This window comes from Microtus pennsylvanicus, chromosome 13 (genome assembly GCF_037038515.1).
Source record: "Microtus pennsylvanicus isolate mMicPen1 chromosome 13, mMicPen1.hap1, whole genome shotgun sequence".
Lineage (NCBI taxonomy): Eukaryota > Metazoa > Chordata > Mammalia > Rodentia > Cricetidae > Microtus > Microtus pennsylvanicus.
Genome location: NC_134591.1, coordinates 1697525 through 1716165, shown reverse-complemented (window position 1 = coordinate 1716165; position 18641 = coordinate 1697525). Strand labels below are relative to the sequence as shown.

The 18641-nt window shown below is 42.8% G+C and overlaps 1 protein-coding gene across 7 annotated transcripts in view; it reads right to left on the bottom strand.

The window, feature by feature from the left end:
• Positions 1–18641, bottom strand: part of C13H9orf43 (chromosome 13 C9orf43 homolog) — a 36100-nt gene that overhangs the window by 11051 nt on the left and 6408 nt on the right. For all 7 annotated transcript variants that reach the window (XR_012907515.1, XR_012907516.1, XM_075946374.1 and 4 more), the window contains 5 exons: positions 10587–10739; positions 10325–10475; positions 3235–3289; positions 1708–1808; positions 1183–1216 (listed from right to left, as the gene is read on the bottom strand). Coding sequence is in view for 5 of the 7 variants with exons in the window: in XM_075946374.1 (XP_075802489.1) it covers positions 1183–1216; positions 1708–1808; positions 3235–3289; positions 10325–10475; positions 10587–10739 (494 nt within the window). In the remaining 2 variants the exon portion in view is untranslated. The remainder of the gene's footprint in view (positions 1–1182; positions 1217–1707; positions 1809–3234; positions 3290–10324; positions 10476–10586; positions 10740–18641) is intronic.

Here is an 18641-nt window from a genome sequence, read left to right as displayed (position 1 = left end):
AGCAACCACATGGTGGCTCGTGACCATCTACAATAGACCTGATGCCCTCTTCAGGCATGCAGGTGTACATGCAGAGCCCTCATACATAAAACATAAACAAATAAAATAAAACACTGAGAGCAGCAGGTGACAGGGCTCGGTGGGTAAAAACACTTGCTGCACAATCTGGAAGCCATGATGGAAAGAGAGAATCGACTCTTAAGAGTTGTCCTCTGATCACACACACACTAACAACAACTAATAAAAATGTTAAAAAGATTAGCAAAGCACCTTCTGGCTGTGTCTGAAAGGACTCCAGAAATGATTAGACCATGAGGCCACTGATGTCGTGAGTGGATTAATCCCTTGATGGGTTCATAATATGATGGCACAAATGGGACGCAGTAAAGGGGAGGTGGAACTTAGGTGGCAGCAGTGGGCAACTGGAGACGTGGCCCTAGAGGCCACAGCTTTCCCTAGCCTCTTACTCACCCACTCTCTTTGCACCCAGTCTGCCAATCATCCAACAGCCTCTGCCACATGCTCCTACCAGCCCAAAGTCTGCCCAGGCACCTGAGGCCAAGCAACCACTTGCTGTGAGCCCTCTGAAACTTGAGCCAGCAGAAGGTTTTCCATCTGTGAAGTTGTTCTCTCGGGGATTTTGGTGATCACAACAACAACATAACACAAAGACCGACTTCAACTTTTCCCACCTTCTCTCCTCCATGAAGGACACCCAGTTTCTCCCTTGTTGGGCTTCTAACATGCTGTTCCAATGATACAAAGCCAGGATCAATTTGTTTTTTCTGAAGAGGCCGTTCACTTATCCACTGAACAAACTAACAACACTAATCCAATTGGGTACCAGACAGAAAGTGGGAGTTGGTCAAGAAAGGACATGGAGCAGGAACTACTTCCAGGGACATAAGATCATATTTACGAGAAAGGCAGGCTTGGGGTTGGAGGCCCAGGCCATAATAACTCCTGATCCACTGGAATACTATCCCATCACACTGGGAATTTGCTTCTGACTGGCAGAAGTTCCCCTTGATAGCCACTGCTTCCTTCCGTCCTCTCTTCAAGTATTTCTTACCTTCCCACAGAGAATAGATAGGGAGGGATCTGAAGATGTCTGTGGCTACTCCTAAAGAACCCCTGTCAGCTCTACAGCATCACTTCATAAGGGGCAAAGATGAAACTCACCTCTCCCAGCTTCTTCCTCTTCTTCTCAAGCCACCTGGAAAAAGCAGAAGTCTTTCCAACTGAGCTTGAATTAAAAAAACCAGAACTCATTCCCAGACATTTTAAAATAGAAGCACTACAGACATTTGGGAATGACAAGCGTGGAGATGGCGGGAAGCTACGCTATGTTTTCAGTTTCTTTCATACGACCACCATTCTATCCCAGGCCCACCTACCCCCACAATTTCTTTACAAGAAAGAAAAGGAACTTTAATGGCTCTTGTTGGTGACAGCACACATACGCGTTCATGCTCTCTCTCTCTCACACACACACGATGCATATATAAAGAAGGATAATTTGGTCACAAAGCGAAAGTGGAAAAGAAATTCTTAAGATTGATATGAATGAGAAATCTATTGTTTTGTTTTTGTTTTGCTTACAATATGAGGTAGCTAACAAGGAGATGAAAAAGGGGTCGCAGAAGCCTACAGGGAACTTAGAGAGTATGGGTACCACGGCGGCTAAGTTTTAGACAGGATGCTCACCTCACGTTCTTCTCCACTTCTTCTGGAACCCAGGTTACCACCATGTTTCTGACATCTTCGGAGAAAGGAAGTTTTGCCTCATTCAAATTCAACACTGAAAGCTAGGAAAAGGTGTGCAGTGGTCTGGGACTGAGCACCAGCAGGAGGCTGGGGCCACACACCAAATGCTATATTGTTATATTCACCAAAACATTTCATGATTCAGAAAATTATTTTTTTTAAAAAAAACCCTCCTACATCAGATAGCAATACAAGTACTTCTCAAGGGGTAGAAGTTTTAAACAATAACATTCCCTGCTTCTGCATGACATTAGTGTAGAATTTAGAAAAACCCATTTCATATGAAGCTATCTTGAGGCAACCCTACAGGGACTCTACTTATTCTGCCACTCCCCTGCAAAGACTGGGATTCCCTGTAGGTAAGGCAGCCCACATTTTGGAACCAGGGACATACTGAGTACAGGTAATCAAGGTTTCTTCCTTTAGTTTAACCCTGTCTATAATTACAGAAATCCATATAAGTTAGCATGTTAATTTCTCCCACCCCTGAGATCAATCACACAGCACTAGGGTTCAAGGAAATCCTATGAATCATCTAGTCCATATTCTGTTTAAGTCTTGCCTTCTGATCAGAACTGACTGTCCTGGGGAGGTGGAGGCACGGTATCTCTGTGAGTTCCAGGCCAGCCTAATATACATAATAAGTGCCAAGCCACCTGGGGCTACATAATGAGACTCTGTCTCAAAAAAAAGAAAAAGGAAAAAAAAAAACAAGAAAGAGAGGAGCAAAGAGAGAGAGAAAGAGAGAGAACAAGACAGGAAATATCAGAATATTCACCCTATGGGAACGTAAAAATTTTCTGATGCTCTTTTTGACTGCAAAATCTAGCATTATTTTTAGTTGGCATATAAAATGATGGGTTTCGTTATGACATTTTCATACATGTATATAAAATCCGTGTCTAACCATGGATCACAGTTTTTAAAGTTGCAGGTATCAGACTAGATGACCTTAAGGCCCATTTTAAACATGACATTTTGGCAACCTAAGTTCTCTGGATATGAAATAAGAATGTTTACTTAAAAGCCGAAAATGTTCTATATAAGGACAGAGAGAAATCCTTACCTATTCCAAATATTCACAGATCACTCCCATGCATCTGAGGTTTCTAAAGACAATGTAGTGTGTGGAGCTGTTAGCAGAGAGCCTAGCATACGCTAAAGACAGCTCTTATCCTCCTCATTCCATGATGCTGGGGCTGGAGAGATGACTCAGAGAATAAGACCCAGGTCCAATTCCTAGCACCCAGATGGTAGCTCACAACCGTCTGTAACTCCAGCTCCAGGGGATCCAAACGCCTTCTTCTGGCTTTGGAAGGCACTGGGCATATATGTGGTGCACAGACATACAGGGACATACACATACAACCATACACAGAGAATAAACATTTTGAAGAAAGAACAATTTCAAGGGCAAAATATTCCTACTAATAAAGAGAAAATGTTGAGGAACCAACTGTGACTTACTTTAGGAGGTCTAGAGCAACTGGCTACACCTTTGTCATAGAAAGCCTTCTGAGACCTGGAAGACACGAGTTCCAAGCATGAAACAGAGTAAAAAATAAGATAAAATAAAATAAAGCCAGGGCTGGAAAGATGGCTCAGCAGTTAATAGCACTGGCTGATTTTTCAGAGGTCATAAATTCAATTCCCAGCAACCACATGGTGGCTCACAACCATCTCTAGTGGGATCTGATGCCACCTTCTGGCTTTAAGGTGTACATAGAGATATAACTCATGCATAAAATAAATCTTAAAGAAAAAGTCAATGGAATAGCAAAGTTTATGCTCTGAATAAAACCCATCCACTTACTATGAAGCCCCAAGATTTACTATTAATCAAATAAACACAGGTACTCCTATACAGATATTGTAGACTGAACTGGACAAACTCAATCCATAGCCTATGTCTGTCCTTCCACCTATAGAGAAACAGGTACAGCACCTTAAACAACAGTGTAGGAAGAGCCAGCGAGATGGCTCAAGGGTAGAAGCACTTGCTGTGCAAGCCTGGCAACCTAACCTTGGTCCCTGACCCCCAAAACTTGTCCTCTGACCTCCACACATGCAGTGTCATACACACATGCTTGTATATACACACACAAACACGCACACAAAAGAGAGACAACCTGTAATGTTTCACATCATTTGTTCCTTATTTTTTAAGACACCTTAAGTTTACGAATGAAAGAGTAATATGGAAGTATGCAAACAAAGATTCCACTCATCCTGATTTATGAGGTGTCATGTGATAGAGACCTTAATTCCCAGTGCCATTTTCTACAGCTCAGCCTTAACTCTGAGCCCATATCATTGCTACTCTATGATCCAAACTCTGGAAGAATGTCCTCCCCCTTGTAGGCCCCTGTATGTGTTAGTCCTGTAGTTTAGATTTTCTCCCTGGCAGCTTCCCACATACAAGCCTCCCCTTCAATATGCTGCTCTAATTTGAGGGCTGGGGATCGATGCTCTCTGTGCAGATAACAGTGCCCTAGGACAGAAGCTCTTTCCTGGGCTTCCATAGCAGTAGGCAGCAGTCCTTTCAGGGCTCCACTGGATACCCTGACCTCCCCTCTGGAAACACATCTGTCGGCTGCACATGTGACTAAGCAAATGATGCTGTGACTTCTGCTTAAGGGGGCTTAAAATCCAGGGGTGCAAAAAGATGGAGGGCTGGAGCACATCCACAAGATGGAGGGAACAATCACTACGGAAGGATTCGGAAGAAGACGTAAAACTCAGCCTTGACAATGGAGCAGGCCATATTCGTTTATTCGTCAGAAAACTGAGCTTCCACTCCATGCCATGTACTGTTGGAGACACAGGAAGGAATAGAACTCTGGCAAGGAATCCATCCTGGGCCCCCTGGAAGGGCGGCCAGTGCTCTTCACCTTTAAGTCATCTCTCCAGCCCCCAACACTGACATTTAATGGAGGGAGACTGTGGACTGATGTCCCCAAAGTCTTTTCTATATTGAAAAAGTCTATAAATGTTCTGAAGGAATGACTGGGATTGTGGAGAGTTGGGATGTTACAGATCCAGAACCAAATTTTCTTGGCTTTCCTTTCATATTCATATTCCTTTCATAACCATTTGCTGTCCAGCTCTGTGTCTGACCTAACATGCTATAGCCATCAGGTGAAACCTTTTGAGATTTGGTAACAGATCATTACCACCCCAGAGCTAAGGAAGAATGTCATCCTGCAGCCCCTGAGATCATAACAGAGACCTCTCCTGCTTTGTTGTAACCTCTGTGTTTCAGGCCATGGTCACTCATATTTGACTCAAGAATGAACAATCTTATGTTCCTTTTTGTTGTTGTTATTTGAGACAGGGTTTCTCTGTGTAGCCCTAGCTGTCCTGGAATCCACTCTGTAGACCAGGCTGGCTTCAAACTCACAGAGATCAGCTTCTTGCCTCCTGAGTGCTGGGATTAAGTGTTCCACCACAACCAGCTTGCATTCCCTTTAAAGTGAGAGCTGTGTTCTGTGGCACAAGACAAGCAAATCAATAAAAGGCTTCTCAGAGCAGGATGCGAGGCAAAAGAGGCCAAATCAAATGGTGGTCGTTTGTGTTCATGGGAAATTTTAAAGAGGTGCTCACCTCTTTGAAAAAGCAATTCTTACATTCAAACTAGATGACAAGGAAGAGTTAGCTGTAGGGGGATCTAGGGTAATTTTCTCAAACGGGCAACTCTGCCCCCAAGTGTAGTAATATGAGCGGCGGCGGGGCTGCGTCCCCAAACACCCCAGCCGCCTGCCGTGCCCGGCTAGCTTATGCCCCGAAATAATTACACAGACACTGTATTCTTTTAAACACTGCTCTGGCCCATTTCTAATCATCTGTGTAGCGCCCCTAGGTGCGCTTACCGGGAAGATTGTAGCCTAAGTCCATCCTGGGTCGGAGCTTCATAGCGTGCGTCTTCCCTGGAGCAGGTAGCATGGCGTCTCTCCTGCGTCTGCTCAGGAGAGGAGAGCTGTCGAGTCTGACCTCACTTCCTCTTCCTCCTAGCGTTCTGTTCTGTTTACTCCACCCACCTAAGGGTGGGCCTATCAAATGGGCCTAGCAGTTTCTTTATTGCTTAGCCAAAGAAATCAACAGATTGATATGACACTCCCACATCACTTCCCCTTTTTCTGTTTAAACAAAAAAAGGAAGGCTTTTAACCTTAACATAGCAAAATTACATATAACAAAACAGTTATCAAGTAAAAGTTACAGTAATCTTTATCATAACTAAGGAAAACTATAACTCCAGAAAGATACAATACTACATAAGCAATCAAGAAAAAAGCAACTTTTAAAACTCTAGAAATGACAGAGACATCTCACTGCCTGGACAGTCACCCAAAGTTCCTCTGTACCGTTGGGGCATCCATCTTCAGCCTTCAGGCCCATGGTATCCAGCAGACATTTCCATAAAGCAGGAAAATTCAAAGTCAGTTCAGTCACTATCTGTTGTGTCCTGCAGAATGTCTTGCAGACTCTTTCATGAATCAGGAACCCCGAAAGATCATCTCACCTTAGACAAGTTCAGCAGTCCTCTCTCTGCGGGTTCTTTGTGTCCAGTTTATGCAACAGTCCAGGCAAGAGCAGTTTCTTGCCCAAATGGCTATCAAACTCCAGAAGGATCCTCTTCGATGCCCATCTTCTTCTTGAAGTAGATTGGTGCTGCCAGGAGCAGAGTGTCTCATTCTCATGAAAAGTCCTAAGTTATTGAAACATTAAAGGCCATATTCTGCAGTCTTTGAAAGATATGAAGAATGTCTATCTAACTGAAATGTATCTCTATATATCTAGAAAATCTAACTAACATGACTACAATCTTGACTATTACTGATGATTATCCACTAATCTATATTTCTTAACTATACAGTACATATTTAAATGAACTACACAATCACAATACCTTAATCAAAATCAGAAACACTTATACATATAACAAAATTGACCTTAAATCTCTATCAATAAAGCAAAACCTATACTAATGCAAATTATTCATATCTATATCCTTTCCCCCTTTAAATGTAAAAGAACGTTTATAAACCATATTTGGGAACATGGGCGCAGTTTTTTCTCTCCAAACTGCTTCCTGCTGAATGGGGGCGTCGTTAATTAGGTCTTTCATGGTATAACCTGTGTGCCAGGGTCATCTCAGTTGACAGTTGAGTGAAGTAATTTTTTGAAGGTGTTCACAGCAACCCTTCAGGAGGACGTGGTCCATCATACCAAATCGGAATAGAAGAAATCCATAGAGTCTCATCCTCTGTGAAAACAAAAGCAGAATCTCTTTTCCAAAGTATCATATCCTTAGATCCAAATTCTGAAATCATACCCTCATGATATCCGTTCTGGTTCCACTGGGCAGCCCATATAATGAAATGTCTCTCTGTACTTAGCTCCTTCACAGTCAAAAATTTTAAAGAAAACACAATGTACATAATCCAGACTCTCTGTGAATTTTCCATCTTTACGCGGCTTATTTTTATTTATATCTATAACTATCTGTACTCTGTCTCTTTAAAGACTTTACTTTTACTTTTTTCTTTTTAAACCATTAACTTTATTCTCTATATTCTTTTTCTTCTCTCTCCCAAGCCAACGTACATTCATACAACAGTGTGATTCATTTAGTGGTCTGAATCTGTCCTATTGTGAATCTGCAATTTTTTACTATCCAGGAGCACTTTTGATCTACGCCTTTAAATCACTAGGTGTTTAAGAATCTAAGCTGTGACATTTCTAAGTAAACTTTTTGTTTTTTTTTTTGAGTGTATATCTGTAGACCAGGCTGTCTTTGAACTCTCAGAGATCCGCCTGTCTCTGCCTCCCAGGCATTGGGATTAAAGGTGTTTGCTACTACACCTTGAACTCACAGAGATCTGTTTGTCTCTGCCTTCTAGGCACTGGGATTAAAGGCGTGTGCTACCACACCTTGAAGTCACAGAGGTTTACTTTAAGAATTTTAACTTTTAGTCTGCATATATTTTTAACACACTTTAAACCATTCAGAAATTTTCTGTCTTTGAATCTCTCTTTACTGTATATCTCTCTTTTTCTGACCACAAGAGCCTTTAATTTGCCAAGCAATATCAGTCGGACTAAAGGCGTGGCTTTGCCAGCTAGATCCAGTCCATTCCTTAGCTTTCCAGCCTCATGGCGGATATACAGGCTGCAGCCATGTTTATAGCCACACCTCTATGGCATTCAAGGTCCCTGCCAGCCAGCAAGCTACAACAGACAACACTCAAGTCCTCTCTCGGTATCCGGCCCTCCTGCCTCAGACAGTCAGAGTTTTCCCTGGCAGGATGGCCCAGAAAGCTGGCATTTTTAAACAGCGCAGCTTTTTTCCTGCTATGGCTGAAAACCGAAAAGCATGCGTTCAGCTTTTCGTCAACACCGTTTAAGTGTTTCGTGGCAGGACCTCTTAATGAGCTGCAGGGTTTTGCAGCTGAAGCTGAGTCAGGAAGCCTCTTGGGGCTACCAGGTAGGAGCGGCACTCAGCACTTTAATTCGGAGACTGAGCGTGCAGCACAGAAATTCTTTTCATCCAAGTAACATCCAAATCTGACAGGCAGAGCACTGCGCAGTCTAAAAACACGTCTCTGTATGGCGGCAGGAATCCACCATGCTCTTCCGCCTGCCTAAGCCTGATTCTGCCTTCTGCCCAGGAGCAGGCGGGAAGCTCTGAGTCATCGCACCGTCTCAGAGCACTCTCCTTCCGATCCCAAGCGGGAACACAAACATAAAGCCAGAGTTTGCACTGGCGGCAAAGCCCCAGGAAGCCGCGCTTTAAAATAACGCAACTTTTTTTCTGCTGCTGTCGCTGAATCAGGAAATCTCTCTACAGCACGCCACCAACAAACAGCAAAAATCTGTGTTAAACGCTCTCTTCCTTATTTTTAAGCCTTCTCAGGTTTTTTAAGTAGGTTTAGTTAGCCACACGTCTGGGCGTCATTTGTAGTAATATGAGCGGCGGCGGGGCTGCGTCCCCAAACACCCCAGCCGCCTGCCGTGCCCGGCTAGCTTATGCCCCGAAATAATTACACAGACACTGTATTCTTTTAAACACTGCTCTGGCCCATTTCTAATCATCTGTGTAGCGCCCCTAGGTGCGCTTACCGGGAAGATTGTAGCCTAAGTCCATCCTGGGTCGGAGCTTCATAGCGTGCGTCTTCCCTGGAGCAGGTAGCATGGCGTCTCTCCTGCGTCTGCTCAGGAGAGGAGAGCTGTCGAGTCTGACCTCACTTCCTCTTCCTCCTAGCGTTCTGTTCTGTTTACTCCACCCACCTAAGGGTGGGCCTATCAAATGGGCCTAGCAGTTTCTTTATTGCTTAGCCAAAGAAATCAACAGATTGATATGACACTCCCACATCACCCAAGGGACATCTGGCAATGTATGGATTATTTTAGGTTGTCAAAGCTGCAGGAGAGGTAGTACTGCCTGCAGAGAGCAGAGACAGGAATGAAGCTCAGTGACAGAGAGCACAGACCCTAGTAATAGCTTTCTTCCCAAACTGTGAGTAACGGTGGGTTGCAAAACCCCAGTCTAGGAAGCAAACTGTAGGTGGATGAGCTGTGGGGTGGGAAGTGTGGAGTATGTGACAGACAGAAAGGGCAACATAGCTGGAACCTACTAAACAAGGAAGAGAGTCACATGAGAAGAGGCCCATCAGGAATGCAGCACCTCCTGTGCAGTAAAAGCCACTCCAGGGATGCTATGAAGCAGAGCAGAGGGAACGAACTCTTTAAGGTTGGGAAGACTGCATGGTCACAGTGCTAGAGACAGAAGTCACCATCAGAAAAGCCAGTTTGACTCTGAGAAAAAGCTGACATCAGAGAGTGAGGACCACGAGTAGAGAGGAGTCCAGCCATACAGAGGCTACAACTCTAGAATGACTAGATTTGAAGGAAGGAGTTGAGTGAGGGGATGGGCAAAGCATTAATCTGAGGTCACAATGTGAAAGTGTTAAAGAGGAGGAGAGCAGATCTAAGTTGTGCCCCGACACCTAGGGTTCATTCGCTGAGTTCCTAGGCCCAGTAGTTCAGAGTGACTATACTTACAGACAGAACTCTTTGAAGAGATAACTAAAATAAGATGAGGTCCTGTGGAAGGGTCCTTATCCAATAGGACTAATATGCTTATAAAACGAAAATAGGGTTAAGGCAGACCAAGAAGACTGAAGGACAAGATGTCATCTCCTAAGGGAGGGACCTAGAAATTCTCGCCTCCAGAATTCTGTGACAAAGAATTTTCTTAGTCCTACCGTTCAGGCAATGGTATTTGGCATGGGCACCAATACAGCCTGGAACTACCCTGCTTCTGGAACACACATGGGACTGTTTCCTTTGGGCTCTCCTCCCCTGTTTTCTACTTACTTAAGTTTGGGTGTGTTCCATTGTGCTATTTTGTTTTTTGTAACACTGGGAATCAAACTCAAAGCCTTGTATGTGCTGAGCAAAGGGATTTTATTACTGAGCTACATCTCCAGCCCTTAGTATTTCCTTTTAAACCCATCATTCCCAGAGTCCTCTGTGTGGATAAGAGAAACACTCACCTGCTGTAATGCCTGGAAGCTGGTTTCAACAATAAAGACGGCTCCCGCTCCTTAGGGAAGGTAAATTTTGGTGACTGTCGCTCAGCCATCCTCTTCTTGGTCCACAGGCAGCTATCCATGATATTGACAATGGTGAGTGTCGGGAGTTTATCTAAGAAAGCAGACCAGAACAAAACATGTGACCTACTGCCTGGAGAAAGGGAAGCAAACAGAAATAGTGTAAGGACTTTATGAAGAAAACGACAAAGGCTAGCCAACGCACCATCAATCTCCCGGGAAGATTTGCAGGGCGAGTCCAGGATCCTAGGATGGCCCCTCTCAATCCGTCGGAGAGATGCCCAGCATTGTGGATGCTGACAAACTGCTGAGCTGCAGTTGGTTTCGTCCCACAGATCCTCATTTGGCAAGTTCATAGCTATAAAAGATTTAAGACAAAATCCAGTCTTGCAGTATTTTAGCCCTCTGGAGAATTAGCAGCTACCCACTTAGGTATTATTATTTTTATACATTGGACAGCCATGCAACCCAGATCTCATTTTGAAATGAAATCATAAACTATCTATTGACTCCATATAAGTAAATGCTGGCCACACAAAAACAATAGAGAATTGAAAAACAAGCAAGTATAAAGATAGGTCAAAAGGCAAGTCTGAGAGATTATCTTCAAGAGCCCTCTGATTGGCCATTCACAGCTGTATGACATGAGACTTTCCACCTCTGTCTGCTCATCTGGAAAATGATAAGTCTGTTTCAGGAACTATTAGTTTATAGACATTCAAAAACTTGCTCAAGGCTGGACGTGGTGGTGCACACCTTAAATCCCAGCACTCAGGAGGCAAAGGTGGTGGATTTCTGTGAGTTCAGGGCCAACATGGTCTACATGGTGAGACTGATGGAGGAAGGTCATTGGTTAAGTAATAAAGAAACTGCTTGCCCTGATAGGTTAAAACATAGGTGGGAGGAGTAAACAGAACAGAATGCTGGGAGGAAGAGGAAGTGAGCTCAGACTGACAGCTCTGCTCTCTAGAGCAGAGACGCCATGCCCCACTCCCAGGCAGACACACGCGATGAAGCTCCGACCCACGATGGACGTAGGCTAGAATCTTCCCTGTAAGACCGGTGCTCACAGATTATATTAGAGATGGGTTGATCGGGATATCAGAATTAGCCAGTAAGGGCTAGAGCTAAAGGGCCAAGCAGTGTTTAAATGAATACAGTTTGTGTGTTGTTATTTTGGGACATAAGCTAGCAGGCGGCCTGGGTGCTGGGGGCGAAGCCCCGCCGCTCTTATTACTACAGTGAGACCATCATCTCAAAGAACAAAAAAACAAACAAAAAAAATTGTTCAAATAATTCAAAAAATAAATTAAAAAAATCAGAGCTAAATGCTTATACATGTAATCCTAGCAGCTCAGGAGGCTGAGATAGGGGTATTAATAGGAATTTGAAGGCAACCTAGGCTACATAATGCATTATGAGCCATCCTCAGCTATAGTGTAGGATCTTTGTCTTAAAAAACAAAAGTAGGGGCAGGGAAATGGCTCAATGAGTAAAAGCATTTACCAGCAAGCCTAACAATAAATAAGAGTTCAATGATCCCCAAACCCCACATGGCGGAAGGAGAGAACCGAATCCTGCAAGCCGTCCTCTGGCCTCCATACATACACGTACACACATTAAGCAAGCAGACAGAAAAAATACTAAGCATGAAAAATGAGGAAATCCAGGCCTGGGAAGCTGACTCGGTGCTCTGGAGTGCACAGCTCTGCAGCAGCACATCACAGCCAGGCACAGCACTGCACATCTGTAACCTTGGCTGGAGAGGCACAGACAGCTGGGTCAGGGCTGTGAGCCAGCTAGTGAGACATCCTGAACTTTCAAGAAATAAGGCGGAGAAGCAATTAGGGGAGTCAACCTAGTGTTGACTTTTGGCTTCTATATACATCTGAATGGTCAAACATATATGCACGTACACATGCATTACACACACACACAATGAAAAATAAAATATTATCAGCAGCCTTTCCTTTTCCCCTTCATTTATCATTACAAAAATGCCATCTTTGAAAGTTACGATCAGTAGAGACAGGCATACAACTTTAATCCCAGCATTCTAGGAAGAGGCAGGTAGATCTCTATGAATTAAAGGCCAGTATAATCTACATAGCAAGTTTCAGGCCACTCAAGGCTCCATATCAAAAAGAAACCAACAATAAAAACTTAAAAGCAATGAAATCACAGAAGTGCTTTTTGGCTGGCTCAAGCCTGTAGGGCCCTGGTCTCCCTTATTCCTGTGGTGCATTTGTGGGGACAGTTTATGATCTACTAACTAAGCTTCCTGTGTGTTTCTGTGCTATGCCTGCCCCACCTGGTGGTTAGCTGCAGGGCATTTACTCCATTGTTAATATGGTAATTTCCCACCTGCCTGGGCGGAGATCTTTGTGCTGCAGTCAGGTAGATAAGGACTCCCCCAATGCTGAATAAAGTGGCATTCGGCTGATCTCCTTTCGAATGACCCTGGTCTCTCTGTGTCTTCTTTTCAATCTCCAGGCCCTTGCCCGACTCGCGTTCGGTACAGTGGCGCGCGAACTGTACCGAGGGTGTAACACCAAATCGGGTGTTACAATTGGAGGCCCCGCTGGGATGATCCTCGGCAACTAGACCCATCTGCGAGATCGGGAAGTAGGGATCCCTGAGAGGTCGCCCTCGGGAAGGCTGGCCAGCAGGTAAGAAATTGTGTGGCGAGGGTGTATTGGTTATGGGTGCAAGTTATTCTGTTCCTGTGTTAAAGGGCCGGTTAACAGGCCAGTTGTTAGGTCTTTTGGAAAATAAAGGCACCGGTATTAAAGTTGAGACAGCAAAAGAGATCATTAAGACAGTTTTAGAGTTTAGTCCCTGGTTCCTACATGCAGGGGGTTTTAATATTACTGATTGGGAGCAGGTAAAGGCTGATCTTCAAAATGCACTGAAAGAGCAAGGGCCACAAAAATTCCCCATGGCGATATTTTCACTATGGCGCTTGGTCAGAGATGCTCTTCTCAATGATGATGTTAAAATGAAAGAGCAATTAGAGAGTTTAAACAAAACCCTTGAGGAGATTCAGAAAGTAGAATCTATGAGTTCTATTAAGAGTTTTAAGGAACAGAAAGTTTTAAAAACAGGAAGTAATAAAAAGGATATAAAAAAATTTTAGAAAAGGAGATCACACTGATAAAAAAGAAGTTAAAAAAAGAGAAAAGGAAAAAAACAAATGGAGATGTCTCCATGAGACCGCCTCCGCATAATCCTTGCACTACTGCTTCTACCCCTATGGACTTAGAGGCAAAAATCCGAGAGATCCGGGACAGGTTAAATAATCTAAATGGAGAGAAGCAGATTTATCCTGTTGTGGAAAAGATTGATCAACAGGGACAGGGCCAGGCAACATAACCCTCTGGCCTTTAAGGATATTAAGCAGTTAAAAGAAGCAATTATAAACTATGGAGCTCATGCTCCTTTCACTGTAGCTTTATTAAAATCCTTTACAGAACTCAACCTTATACCCAGTGACTGGATACAGCTTTGCAGGGCTTGTCTTTCAGGGGGAGATTATTTGTTATGGAGAGGTAAAATGCAAAAAAATTACAAAAAGACTACAGGCAAAAATGCTAAAGCAGGTTTCCCCCAAAATAACCTTGACATGTTAACTGATAAAGGACAATATACTAGCTTAAAAGCACAGATTGCTTATGATCCTACAATTTATGCTCAGATAGCTACAGCAGCCGTTAAAGCTTAAAAAACTTTACCTAACAAAGGATCACAAAAACAGCTTTCTAAGATCCTTCAAGGATCTTCAAAACCTTATTCTGAGTTCATTGACCACCTTCTACAGGTGGAAAGCCACATTTTTGTGGATATGGATTCAGCTATGCCAGTCGTTAAACATTTGGCCTTCAAAAATGCAAACGAGTTCTGTCAGCAAGTCTTATGCCCCCATAGAGATGGAGATTTAAATGACTTTATCCGATTATACAGAGACATTAATGGCACCCACGTGATGGGCCAGGTCATTGTTTCTGCCCTCAAGAAAGGCCAAGATGGAGCTTGGCCTAAAAATTGTTTTAAATACAAAAGGTCAGAACACCTCAAAAGAAACTGCCCTGCTGGTAAAGGAACAATTAATCAGCCTAAAAAAAAATCCAGATGTTTGCCCAAAATGCCAAAAGGGAGTTAACCGGGCCAATAACGGTCACTCTAAGACGGACAGTCAAAAAAATCTTATCCCCAGGTCAAAAAATGGGGGTAGGGGCCTGCCCCGGGCCCCCAAAACACAAGTGTACGGGGGCCATGAGCGGAGCAGCAGCTCCCATCAGATTCATTCCTCAGAGAAATGCCTCACTGTCAACGACCTTGTATGAGGCACCTCAGGAAGTGCAGGACTAGATCTTTGTACCTCCGCCCGAGTAGTATTGACCCCACAAATGGGTATGCAGGCTTTGGGGACTGGAGTATTTGAACCTATCCCAAAGGGTTCAGTAGGTATAGTTTTGGGTAAAAGTAGTTCTGCGCTCAAGGAAATCAAAATTGTACCAAAAATTATAGACTGTGATTTTACTGGAGAAATTAAAATTATGATTAAAGCTGGTATGGGAGTCCTTGTCATCCCTCAAGGAACGAAAATAGCTCAATTAATGCTTTTGCCCATGTTTTGCTCTACTAATCCTTTCTTCAAACAAAAACGAGGGGACAAGGGATTTGGCTCCACAGGATCCCCTGGAGCTTATTGGGTTTCTAGTTTAGAGAATCGCCCCACCCTTACTTTAACAGTCAATGGGAAAAGGTTCCAAGGCCTTCCTGATACAGGGGCTGATTCTTCAATGATTGCTAAAAGGCACTGGCCTACAGCCTGGCCTCTACAGCCAGCCTCTACTACCTTGCAGGGAGTAGGAACGGCCAGTTCTCCAGAATGCAGTACTCAATATTTAGATTGGGAGGACGAAGAAGGCCATAAGGGCATTTTTAAACCATTTGTCCTAAAACACCTTCCTCTTAATTTGTGGAAAAGAGATGTTTTACAAGCTATGGGAGCAGTTCTGACCACTAAACCTGTGCAGCATATGCTATTGAAGCAGGGCTTTGTCCCTGGTCAGGGTTTGGGCAAAAATCTGCAAGGGGATGTGCAGATTTTAGCAGACAAAAAAATAATACAACAGTCACCTGGACAACATGCAGGGTTAGGAAATTTTTCCTAGGGGCCATTGCAAAACAGTCAAAAAGCATTCCTATAAAATAAAAAACTAAAAAACCTGTTTGGATAGAGCAATGGCCCCTGAATAAGGAAAAATTACAGGCTGCTCGTACTCTAATCCAAAAACAGCTAGAAACAGGACACATAGTGCCATCCACTTCTCCCTAAAATACCCCTATCTTTGTTATTAAGAAAAAGTCTGGTAAATGGAGGTTATTGCAAGATCTTAGAGCAATAAATAATTGCATAAAAATTATGGGGGCAACTCAACCTGGGTTGCCTCAGCCTGTAGGTATTCCTGCAGGATATTATCTTTTAGTTATTGACCTAAAGGATTGTTTTTTCACCATTCCCTTGCATCCAAAAGACTCTAATAAATTTGCTTTCAATGTACCGTCTATAAATTAAAAAAAACCATACAAGCGCTACCAATGGGTAACATTGCCCCAGGATATGGCCAATAGTTCTATAATTTGCCAAATGTTTAAAGCACGGGTTATTGCCCCTATTAGGTATAAATATTCTCAACTGTATATAAGTCATTATTTGGATGAGATCCTATTAACTACACAGGACCCAAAAATAATCCTTGAGGCTTTTGCTGACTTGCAAAAATGCCTAACACATGCTGGGTTAGTTATTGCTTCTAAAAAAGTACAACAACAGTTTCCATATCAATACTTGGGGCATCAGCTGTTGCAGACAGAAATAAAACTACAAAAGGTTACTCTTCGCCTAGATAAACTACAGACTTTAAATGATTTTCAAAAGTTGCTTGGAGACCTAAATTGGATCTGGCCCAGTCTAAAAATTCCTACTGGAGACTTAAAACCACTTTTTGACATTCTACAGGGAAATCCAGACCCAACTTCCTTTCGTGAGTTAACACCTCAAGCAAGACAATATATTACTCTAATTAAAAAAAAGCTTGCCTTTGCTCATATCAATTATATTGACTATAGTCAGCCACTGCTGTTAATAATTTTCCCCTCCAAGCATAATCCTACTGGAGTTTTTTGACAGCAAGGACCCATCCTATGGGTACATAAACATGTGTCACCTGTAAAAATTGTTATCTCTTATCCATCAGCTGTGCTACGTGTTATTCAGAAAGGATATAAGCTTAGTTTGCAAACTTTTAAAATGTTACCTGATAAGGTTATTACACCTTATACCCAGACAAAAATAACTTGGTTACAAAATTTTGCTAAAGATTGGACTTTATTTTTATACACTAATCCCTACAAGTTAGACAATCATTATCCTTCTGATAAATTAGTCACCTTCTTTAAAAATCACCCGATATGTTTCCCTAAAATTATTTATTTACAGCCTCTGACAGGGGCACAAAATGTGTTTACTGATGGATCTTCCACCGGGAGAGCTGTGGTAGCCTCCCCTCCTGATTTTGATATTCGGTCTGTTAATACTAACTCTACTCAGATGGCTAAATTGGTTGCTGTCCAGTTGGCCCTAAAAAAATATGCTGATATTCCATTTAACCTTTTTACTGACAGTCAATATATAAACAAAATTCTTGCACCGTTAAAAACTACAGCTTATATTGCCTCTGTATCTCAAGTCCAAATACAGTTATTGGCTATTCAAACTTTGCTTTGGGCCCGATCTGTACCCATTTACATAGAACATTTGCGGGCTCATACTAACCTCCCTGGTCCTTTAAATGAAAAAAACGCTTTGGCTGATCAGCTTACTCGTCAAATTTATGTAGTTAGTCAAAAATCTTATAAAGCTACAAAAAAAGCTCATAATCGTTTTCATCTCAATGCTGAATCTTTAAGATTTCATTTTAAGATATCTCGAGAGCAAACCACTAATATTGTTAAAAAATGCTCTCTATGTACAAAACTTTTAACTGTTCCCCATTTGGGAGTTAATCCTCATGGGCTTGCCCCTAATCATTTATGGCAAATGGATATCACCCATGTTCCTTCTTTTGGGCACATACAATATGTTCACGTAACCATAAACACATATTCTCATCTCATTTTTGCCTCAGCTCACACAAAAAAAAAGATTACGAGATATAAAAAGTCATTATCTCCAGGATTTTGCCTACATGGGAGTTCCTAAAACTATAAAAACTGATAATGGACCAGCCTATACTAGCACTGGCTTTGCTAAATTTTGTTCTGAGTTTTCAATTTCTCACAAAATGGGTATACCTTATAATCCTCAAGCTATAATAGAGCGAGCACATCGTATGCTCAAAGCCTATTTACATAAAACTAAAAAGGGGGAATGTGGTTCCACCCCCAGAGATCATTTATCTTTTATTTTATACATTTTAAATTTTTTGACTGTTGATGCTCAATCTCATACTGCCGCTGACAGGCATTGGCGACCAGATTCTTCCAAGATGCCTCATGTCAAATGGAAGAATCTATCAGACGGCACCTGGCATGGTCCAGATCCTGTACTGGTGTGGGGAAGAGGGGCTGTTTGTGTTTTCCCGCAGGATGCTGACAATCCAATATGGGTACCTGAGCGGCTGATGCGTGCTGTGGATTTTCCTGTCCAAAAGCCTAAAGACAGGACAGAGCCGAGAGATCAAAGAGATTCTGGCTTGTCAACTAAAGAGTTACGGGTTTCCTGAGGAGCTGGCTGCAGTGGTCCAAGTGCCCAGGATTGTTCCTACCCGTCTACCCATCTACCCATCCCATGATATCGGCAGCCACAGCTGTTGCTGCCACAGCAGCTAAAGCTGCTGGATTTTTCATTAGTCAATCAGTTGCTTCCTGCCAGCACAAAGGATACCTTCTCAGGACAGGTTGCAAATGCCGTAGCCATTCAAATTGAGCTAAATTTACAAATAGATATTACAGTTAATTTTGCTTTTGGTTGTGGTTAAAGACCACTGCTAGATGTTACAGTAATAAGCTTATTGCTGTTGTTCACAGACCCTGAGGTGTACAATTTACAAATTGGCTCTTAAAATTATTCTAGTTAGCTATACCAGGGTTATTTTCACCAGCGCTGAGACCTTACTTAAAGGGCTCCAATTTGGGCAAAATTATTAAGGATTGAGCAAACACAGTCTCCTTAAGGGATGCTTACATATGCTGG